The following is a 10,245-nucleotide window of genomic DNA, read 5'->3' as shown; positions in this document are numbered from 1 at the left end:
AGTACATACTATTTCAATCCATTAATGTGAAGTTCTAGAAAGTCATAACTAATTTATGTGAAAAGTGTATATCATATGATTCCATTTGTATGAAATTCTGGACAGGTGAAACTAATATATGATAGAAGAAAAAGAAGAAGAAGAAGAAGGAGGGGGAAGAGGAGAAGGAGGAAGGAGAAGAAAAGTGGTGCCTCTTTGAGGGGCAGGTGACTGGGAAAGATCACTACGGGGGGGACTTACGGGATGAGGAAAATCTTGATAGAGTGTGGTTCTTCTTCCAGGGGGTTGGAAATGTGCTATATCTTGATAGGAGTATACTCACTTTTTAAATTGTACATTTAAGATTTGTACATTTTGGGGCTTCCCTGGTGGCGCAGTGGTTGAGAGTCTGCCTGCCAATGCAGGGGACACGGGTTCGAGCCCTGGTCTGGGAAGATCCCACATGCCGCGGAGCAACTAGGCCCGTGAGCCACAACTACTGAGCCTGTGCGTCTGGAGCCTGTGCTCCGCAACAAGAGAGGCCGCGATAGTGAGAGGCCTGCGCACCGCGATGAAGAGTGGCCCCCGCTTGCCGCAGCTGGAGAAAGCCCTCGCACAGAAACGAAGAACCAACACAGCTAAAAATAAAATAAATAAATTTATAAAAAAACAAAACAAAACAACAACAACAAAAACTGTAAGTTTAAAAAAAAAAGTACATGTGAGAACTGTATATACTAGAGAGATGTTTGTGGCCTGTTGTTAAGGGAAAAGGCAAGTTATGTAGTAAAGGACTAACATTCTATTTTTGTTTTTTGTATTGGGGATATTTATACATTCATACAAGTGCTTACATGTGTAAGGTCATAGAAGGAGAAGGGACCCAACTGCTAATGTTGATCACCTCACAGAAGCAGGATAAAAGGTGGGAAGAGCAGACGTAATAACTTTTCTTCTGAAAAATTAAATTATGTCTATACAGCGGTAAATATATAGTTTCTCTTTACAAACTTTTGCATCATTTGACTCCTTCATGAACTTAAAAATGAAGGATAAATAAGGGTCTAGTATCCAGAATATATTTTTTAAAAACTCTAACAACTCAACAACAAAAGGCAAATAATCCAGTTTAAACATGGGCAAAGAAGTGGAACAGACATTTTTTCAAAGATATACAAATTGCCAACAACACATGAAAAGATGCTTAACATCATTAGCCATTAGACAAATGCAAATCAAAACCACAAAGAGATGCTACTTCACACTTACTAGGATGGTTAGAATTTTTTTTAAAAACCCAGAAAATGAGTGTTGGTGAGGATGTGGAGAAACTGGAATCCTTGTTAAAAATGGAATTACAGTATGACCCAGCAATTTCACTACTAGGTATAAATCCAAAAGAATAGAAAACAGATACAGTAGCAAATACATGTTCAAGTTCACAGCAGCATTATTCACAATAGCCAAAAGGTAGAAACAACTCACATGTCTATCAACGGATGAATGGATAAACAATACATGGTACATACATACAACATAATATTACTCAGCCATAAAAAGGAATGAAGTTCTGATATATGCTGCAAAGTGGATGAACCTCAAATACATTATACTAAATGGAAGAAGCCTCACACAAGAGATTTCATGTATGATTCCATTTATATGATATGTCCAGAATAGGTAAATCCATAGAGACAAAAAGCAGACTAGTGGTTGCCAGGGGCTGAGAGCGAGGGAAGAATGGGGAGTCACTGCTAATGGGGTACCGGTAGGCTGATAGAAATGTTTCCAAACTAGTAACAGTGGTGTTTGCACAACACTGCAATTGTACTAAACATCGCTGAGTTGTTCACCTAAAATTGGTTAACGTTATGTCATGTGAATTTCAGTTGAAGGAAGGGAAGGAAGGAAGGAAGCTCGAGGCCTCGCTTCTCCCAGCTGCCCCGCTGCGGACCGCGCTTCCGCCCGCCGCGGCCCAAGTCAGTATCCCAGCCCGCAAATTTAGAGGGCGACGGGGGCTGATGAAATGACAACAGGGGTATGGTAAAGGAGGCTACCAGACAAAGACGGAGAGGCGGGCGGCACCCTCGGCTCCTGACGCTGCCACCCCTGCCCAGTCAAGCTGCTCCGCCCAGACTATCGTCTGAGGTGATCGCCACCTTGCCCGCGGGGACGGGGCGGGACCCGGGGGCGGGGCCAACGGCGCGGGGAGGGCCGCCTGCGCGCCGGACCGGACGCGAAGGCACCGGAACCCTTCAGCTGAGGGCATCTGTTTCCGGAGGGAGCTCTTATCCCGACGTCAAAGTCCGCCACGTTGGGAAGCCGGTTTCCGGAGTCTTTTTTTTGTCCGCGGGTCTCAGCAGTGTGGAGGTGGCTATGAGGCAGAAGCACTACCTTGAGGCTGCGGCGCGGAAACTACAAGATAGCTGCCCGGGCCAGGCCCGCTATCTCCTGTAAGAGAGGGAGGGCGGGGGAGCGGGAGGCTAGCCGCTAGGGGGTGTTTCCTCGTCCCTTATGAGTCTCTTTCTCTTTTGCAGCTGGGCCTACAGTTCGTCACACGGTAGGGAGGACGCCCGTTGGTTGTGGGTCAGGCTGTCGTCGCCCCGCTCGCCTTCATTCCCCACAACGCTCAGGATGATCCAAAAAATCGGATCGACCCACTGCCATAATAAACCCCCTCTAGAGGCTTCTCAGTTTCGTAAAAAATCCAAATTCCTTAACGTGCCTTATCTTGTCTGACCTATTAGCGGCATTTGACGCATTGATCAGTCTACTCGAAATAGTTTCCTCACTTGGCTTCCGGACCATCACAAAGTTCACCTCCTACCTCTTTAGCCAGTACTTCTGTTTTGCTGGTTTCTCCTAATTTCCCCAACTTACAAATGTTGGAGTGTCCCAGGACTCATCCCTTGGACGTCTTTTCTAGCTACACTCAATTCCTTGGTGACAGTTTTTCATCTACTCTCATGGCCTTTAAATTCTGCATACTGAGGACTTGCAAATTTATATCCCCAGTCCAGACCACTCCCCCGAATCCTAGACTCATCCAGATACGTTGACAACTTTTTTTGAATATTATGTTAGGCGAAAATTCAAGCTTTATCCCCCAACACGACAACCCGCCTCCTCCAGTTATTCCTATTTTAGTAAACGGTAACCCCATCCTTAAGAATTAGCCCAAAAACCTAGGAGCCACTCTTGACTCACTAACAGCCTTCCTCCCCAAGCCAGTAGGCCAGCAAATCCCATTGGCTTTAAAATATATCCACTATCTAGCCACTTCTTTCCACATCCAACTTACCACCCTGGTCCAAGCCATCAGTTTCTCTCCTGGATTATTGGCAATAGCTCCCATGCATTTCTACAGTCCAGTCTCAATCCAGCAGCCAACGTGAGCCTAATAGAAACCTAAGCTAGACCATGTCACTTCTCTGCTACCAACTCTGAAATAACTGCCCATCTCAGAGTAAAAGTGAAAATCTTTTAAAGGGACTTCATGGCCCTATGTCATAGGTCTGCATTACCTCTCTGACCTGCTCTCCCTTTTGTTCACTGAACTCCAACCACTGCCAGGCCCCCGTGCTGTTTCACGGCCTTTGCACCTGCCCTTCCTTCTACCTGGAAATCTTACCTCACATATCTCCTTGGATTCTTCCCTCACTTCCTGCTGGTCTCTTGCAAATGTCACCCCACAAAGCCTTCCCTGGCTGCCCTATTTAAGATTATAGCAGCTCCATCGCTACGCCCCATTCCCCTCTTCCTGTATTTCTTTTTTCTCCCCAGCACTTAACATTTGGCATTGTTGTATTCATTGTCTCTCTGCATGAATTGTCCTTTGTCCACTGTGGTATTTCCCACACCCTGAACAGTGCCTGGCACTTAACTGTCACTCAGTAATTATGAATGAATTTTACGTTTGGCAGAGCTGAGTTACGAACATGGTCTTTAGCTTTACACAGGGCTCACCAATAAATATTTATTGAATAACAGATAGTGTGCCCACCTTCCTTTTCAGCAGCATCACCTTCACGCCTCACCTTTCCTTAAATAACCATGCTTGCTTTTTCACTGTACTTGTACCTGAAAGCCCGTTACCAATAATAGATGCCATTTCCAAATACACATAAGAGTTTACAGTCACCTGTGATGACTTGTCAAGCCTGTTTGAAGTGTTTCTGGCTAGTCTATGCAGAGTTTAATAATTTTCAGGGCATTTTAATCATATTCTGTTGCAGTTTTTACCAATCTTATCTTTATTTGCTTAGGGCTCCCCAAGAGCATGAGTTCTATAAAGATAGCAACTCCTTTACTTCCATATTTATGTCTCCACAGCCTAGCCTGGTAGACGGTGAGTGAATGCTTTCCTGATTGCATAAAGGTCCTGGGGCAAGTCTGTTGTCCTGTTACCTTGTACTGCAGACAAAGCCCAGCTCACAATCACAAAATTGTGCTAATTGTTTAAAAACGAAAAGTCACAGTATAATTTGTTATTTTGTGATAAATGTGTTTGTAAAATTGCTGAGACATACAGCCTTTTTTACTTGGTAGCAAGTAATGAACAATGTAGCAAAGGGTGGGGACTTACCTATCTGTTGCTAAAAGGAGTGAATGGATAGAATTATAGTGTTTTGTAAAATAAATTATTGCTGATTTATCTTTTTGTAAATTCTCATATTTTGAGTTTGCTTAAGGAAAATGTATATTTGCTTGTATTAAATAATATACTCTTTTGCATTTATAATATTGATAGTTTGCAGTAACAAAATATTCTGTTTGCTGACTCGTGAGTTTCATTTGTATAATTTTAGATGATAAAAGCACTTTTGAAGGAGCATGTCCATACTGTTTCCAGTTGCTGGTTCAGGATAAGTCTCGAGTACGTCTCAAACCCAAACCCAAACTGACAACCAAAATACAGAAACTTCTTAATCGAGAAGCAAGAAATTATACACTCAGTTTTAAAGAAGCAAAAATTTTGAAAAAGTACAAAGACTCCAAAAGTGTATTGGTAAGATTTCAATTCCAGTATGTATAAATAAACCAGAATTTTCTTTTCTTTCACTTAAGATGAGGTTAAGAATTAGCCTGAATATAACTCAGAAGTTTGTAGTAGTATATTTAGATTGTCAAAATATATACATAGGATTTCTTTCTAGTGATTACTGTGTCATCAAGAGTACAGCTTATTTTTGTTTTTCACAATTACCTAAAACCAAACATCATGAACTCTCAATTGCCCAGATCTTATTGCTGAGCACAATTATTTTCACAAAGTTGAGAATTTCTTGAGCTCACCAGTGTGACTTCACCTGAACTGCAGTTACCACTAAATTAGTTTTTCAGCTAATGGTTCTTTTCTTCGAACAGCAGTATGTATTAGGTATACATAAGGCTCTTGCCTTATGTATTAGATACCAGTGTTACTTCTTCAGTCACCTCGGCTCCATGTCAGAGTATGTATTTAAGTTTATGCCCAACAAAGGTAAGTGCATCTTATGTTCATTCATCAAACATTCATTGAGGATCTATCTTATGCCAGACAGTGCTGTGTATTGGGGATGTTAAGTGCAATAAAACAACCAAAAGCAAATTACTCTGGTTTACTATATAGAGACCAGTATCAGATACACTTTATCTGCATGTTCTGTGTTAACATTTATTAACTATTTGAGTGCCTGCTTACTACCAGGCGCTGTGCTGGGCATTCTGGACATTATGAGAGATATGTCTGGCCCAAGACTACAGTCGGTAATGACTTAGATTGGAACTGCCATATTTAGGAGTTTACCATAATTGGACAGGTAAATGAATTTTGCTTTGTCATAAAATTGTTTGTATAAAGCATAGAACAACTTAAATAGACCTCTGTAAATGCATTTTTACCTGCTCATGAACATCAGAGTACTTCTCAGCTAAACTAGTTTCTGTTAATTTTGTTGAGGCCTGGGCTGAATCCTGTGCCTTGTGAGTCAGATATATAGAAGAAAGGCATTTAGCTATAAAATGAACCATGTCTTGAAAAATGAATCCTGAAAAGAAAGTCAACCTCTATCGCTAATGAAGTGAAGAAGTATGAGAATGTGAGGATTCATTTGATTGGTTTTATAAATTGCTTTAGACCTGTATTTACAGAATCACTAAAGGTTTGAAGGAGTCAATTAAATTTTCAGTGATATTTTGCCATGTTTTATTGGGAAAAGCCTTGGAGTTTGTCTGCAAAAAAATGCTAAATGTCTACTATTATAAAGAACAACTTTCCAGATGTTAAGGGATATCATTCCCAGTCTCCTCCATTCCCCCCCGAACACGGTTTTACATTGAGAAAGTAAAGACTTTATCATCTTTAAAAAGGTGTTTTAAATTATATACAAATGTTTAGCCATTAACTTTTTATTGAAGATTTTCTTTTAAATTTGTGTCTTATCTGATTCCTGCTGCTAGTTTACCAGCTTGCTGAGGGCAGCCTTTGTTACTCACCCTGTAGTACCTGGTTTAGTCCCTTATGTATATGAATTCAATGAGCATGCAGTTTATTGGATTAAATTATAAGAGAAATCAGACCCACTATTTCTTCTTTTTATGGCAGTTGATTACTTGTAAAACATGCAACAGAGCAGTTAAACATCATGGTAAAAGTAGAAGCTTTCTATCAACATTGAAGAGCAATCCTACCACTCCTGCGAGTAAACTCAGCCTAAAGACCCCAGAGAGAAAGACTCTAAGTTCTGCAAAGCTAAATCATGATATGTCTGGTTCCAAAGCCAAGAGCCCAGCATTGATTTTCAGGTATCTTAATCCATTAAGCTATTTAAATTACTGGTGTTAACCCATGAGTTCTAATTTCTCTGTTAATACACTCCCTGAAATTGCCATGCAGTTGAGGAAGTCATCACTGCACTGACTTCCAGGTGTGTTCCTCTACTTCCAGTCTCTCCCTGGGCCTGTTCCCAGCTGCCTATTAAATATATCCACTTCCCACCCCTACATGTCCCCACAGGTAACTACTCAAACCTGCCCATCCTCCTAAGTTCCTTATTCTGTAAATGAACATGCCCTTCTAGACATTCTGACCTGAAATGGTGAGTATAGTTGACAATCCTACTCCCTCAGTCTTGGTTCAGTTAATCACCAGTTTCTATCCATCCTGCTTCCAAGGTGTCTGCAGCTATTCTTTCCTTTTTCTCCTTGCTGCTGCTATCTGTTCAGGTCATTATTCACTCTTTGCCAGGACTACTACAATAATTCCCTGAGTCTTCCTGCTCCTAATTTCAAGCCCTTCTAGTCTGATATTTTTTATTTTTATTTTTTATAAATTTATTTATTTATTTACTTATCTTTCACTGCATTGGGTCTTCGTTGCTGCATGCAGGCTTTCTCTAGTTTTGGCGAGCAGGGGCTACTCTTCGTTGTGGTGCATGGGCTTCTCCTTGCAGTGGCTTCTCTTGTTGTGGAGCATGGGCTCTAGGCTTACAGGGTTGCTTCTCTTGTTGCGGAGCACAGGTGCTGGGCATGAGGGCTTCAGTAGTTGTGGCACGCGGGCTCAGTAGTTGTGGCTCATGGGCTGTAGAGTGCAGGCTCAGTAGTTGTGGCATGTGGGCTCAGTAGTTGTGGCGCACAGGCTTAGTTGCTCCACGGCATGTGGGATCTTCTTGGACCAGGGCACAAATCTGTGACCCCTGCATTGGCAGGTGGATTCTTAACCACCATGCCACCAGGAAGTCCGAGTCTGATATTTTTTAAAAGCACAGTTCTGATTAGAAGCTTTAGCACCTCAGTCTGTAGCATATGGAACAAATACTCCAGCATGGATTTCCAGCCCCCACTACCTGGCACCAATCTGTCTGCCTCTCTTACTTGTCTTAATTCATCTTATGTGTCAGCAAAACTGAACCACTCACAGTTTACTTTCCTGCTCTAAACTTTTGTTCTTGCTGTTTCCTGTATCAGAAATTCCTGTGGAAATCTAACTGAATAGGGATTTGTGAAATGATACTAAGTTAGCTGTGTGACTGGGCACATGTTTTATTTTTAGTAATCCTCAGTACAATATTCACTATGCTAATCAATAAATTTAACTCCATAGAAACTGTGAAAGGAATTTTTACACAAACATTTTGTTACAAGAGTCTGGTAGTTTCTTGAACATAAGTAACAAAATTCAGCAAGGACTGGATTATTTGTTTTTACTGAATTGAGGATTTTTATATTGGGTTTGACATTTAAAATTTCAAGTCCAGTTTTCTGTATATTCCTAATTATTTTGATGTTTGGTACAGTAGGAATTCATCATGGAAGTTTCTACTTTATTGGACACGTGCAGATAAAAGAACATTTGGCATATTTAAAATAATTCAATTCAGTTGCATTTAGACCAGACTCCTTCTTAGATATATGCAGGAAAGAGAAAGCTATTTCACATTTATCATGGATGGGGAGTCAGGAGAAGGATGAGACTGACAAACCCCAAATATTGTTTGGGGGGATGAACACAATTAGAAGGAAGGAAATAGAACGAGGCATAAATACACACATACCAGATGGGGAATCATCTATTCAGCTGATATTTTTAGAGGGCCTCCTCTATGCTTGGCACTGTTAAAAAGCACTGGAATATAGAGTTAGTCGTACAAAGTGTCTGCCCCATGGAGCTTATATTGTAGGGGCGAAAATACAATGGAATGGTACCTGTATGTGTAGGTTGATATTCTTCACTTTTGAGAAAGAAGTGGTCTTGAGCTGTGAAGAAAAAATATGTTTTTAAAGTCCTTGCTTAGAACTGTCATGAATCTTGGTGTCAGACTTACAAGGAACTCAGACCTGATGATACTTTGCCTTTAGCTTTCTCTTTCAGGTGGTGATAGAAGCTTCCAGAACCACCCATTATACCTCCTAAATGTTGTCTGTAGCCTGTTTAGTGAGGAGATTTTTTAATAAAATGGGAATGACTTTGCTGGGTACAGCCACTGCTCATATATCGCCATAATTATGGAAGAGTAGAAAATGATTCTAGTAGCAGGTATCTAGGCTAAGAAGGAAGAACTGTTGTTTGTCAGTATACCTAAGTGTGGCTTTATGTTTCTTTTCAGAACAGCTACATCTGGACAGTCAACACCCATTTGCTCCTCAAAGAATGTGAGCAAAACAAAGAAGCACTTCTCTCAACTAAAAATGTTGCTTAGTCAGAGTGAATCTGAAAAGAATCCAAAGGTGGACTTCAGAAATTTCTTATCTTCTTTGTAAAGGATGGACTATGAAAATAAGAAATGTTTAATGTAATTTCTGAAACTAAAGTTAGTCAGAAAACCTGCTTTTTAAAGAACTTATTTATCCTTAAAATACATGGAAACTAGGGTTCAAGACCAACTTTTCTTGGCTTTCTTCAGTGTTTGTTTATGGAGAAAATACCTCGTTAGAATGAAAAACTGAAACCTGCCTACCTCACCAGGTGATTGTGAGGATCAAAAATTATGAAAGGTCCTTGTAAGTAGTAAAGATATATATGGAATTGAGTGGTTATATTATTATTTTCTCCTCCCTTAAATTTTCATTATTTATGTCATTTTCTTTCATAAGGAAATTGAGACGTTTATGAGAGGTGTGCTTACTCCTTTCTAGGTGTCTGTAACCTTATTGATAATTCAGAAAAAGTATAAAGTATAATATTTCACAAGTGGCATTTCATTTGCTCTGGTGAAGACTTATTTTTAGGTCCAAAACTTACATCAGAACATAACATGGGGAGGCAGACTCAAGATGGCGGAGTAGGAGGACGCAGAGTTCGCATCTCCTCACAACTAGGGCACCTACCAGATGCTGGTGGGGGAGCTCGGCACCCAAGGGTATGGGAGGAACCCCCAAAAGACAAGGTAGAACATGGGAGGGGGAGCGAGGGGGGAGGAGAAGTGGAGGTGGAATGGGACTGGCACCCCTGAGGGGTGGCGGTAGGGAAGGGGTTCCCATGCCTCGAGAGGCCCACTCACTGCAAGGGGATCAACAGGGATGGGGAGAGACCCTCAGGGGTTCAGAGGATTGGAAGGGAGCACAGCTAGCATTTCCCCTGCTCACTTGGGCCCCAGGGAGCCTGCTGGGGTCACGGGCCTGGTCCTCAACCCTCTGGGGCCCCCTCTGGCTGTGTGGGGGCGTTGGAGGATGGGGGAGGAAGAGTAGAGGTAAACGGGGAGGGATCCTCGGGGGTATGAGGATTGGGGGGGAACGTAGCTAGCGTTTCCCCCACCCACTTGGGCCCTGGCGAGCCTGCTGAGGTTC

The 10,245-nt window shown here is 41.7% G+C and overlaps 1 protein-coding gene across 2 annotated transcripts; it reads left to right on the top strand.

Moving 5' to 3' along the window:
• Nucleotides 1-2,292: 2,292 nt before the first annotated feature.
• C13H18orf21 (chromosome 13 C18orf21 homolog) lies at nt 2,293-9,655 on the top strand. Of its 2 annotated transcripts, none has more exons than XM_007167084.2 (5): nt 2,293-2,432; nt 2,517-2,539; nt 4,788-4,987; nt 6,566-6,765; nt 9,066-9,655. In XM_007167084.2, exons 1-5 carry the CDS (start codon nt 2,356-2,358, stop codon nt 9,217-9,219), a joined length of 654 nt encoding a protein of 217 aa, XP_007167146.1. In that variant the 5' UTR covers nt 2,293-2,355; the 3' UTR covers nt 9,220-9,655. The 2 variants fall into 2 exon arrangements, with proteins under 2 accessions (XP_007167146.1, XP_028018061.1); XM_028162260.2 differs by having other exon boundaries at nt 9,071-9,286.
• Nucleotides 9,656-10,245: the final 590 nt, after the last annotated feature.

This window comes from Balaenoptera acutorostrata, chromosome 13 (genome assembly GCF_949987535.1).
Source record: "Balaenoptera acutorostrata chromosome 13, mBalAcu1.1, whole genome shotgun sequence".
Taxonomy (NCBI): domain Eukaryota; kingdom Metazoa; phylum Chordata; class Mammalia; order Artiodactyla; family Balaenopteridae; genus Balaenoptera; species Balaenoptera acutorostrata.
This window is presented reverse-complemented; position numbering and strand designations above follow the sequence as displayed.

Coding starts and splice junctions, on each gene's coding strand:
- C13H18orf21 (XM_007167084.2), top strand. CDS start 2,356: ATGAGGCAGAAGCACTACCTTGAGGCTGCGGCGCGGAAACTACAAGAT. Junction 2,540..4,787: donor GGCCTACAGTTCGTCACACG/GTAGGGAGGACG, acceptor GTATAATTTTAG/ATGATAAAAGCACTTTTGAA. Junction 6,766..9,065: donor AGCCCAGCATTGATTTTCAG/GTATCTTAATCC, acceptor GTTTCTTTTCAG/AACAGCTACATCTGGACAGT.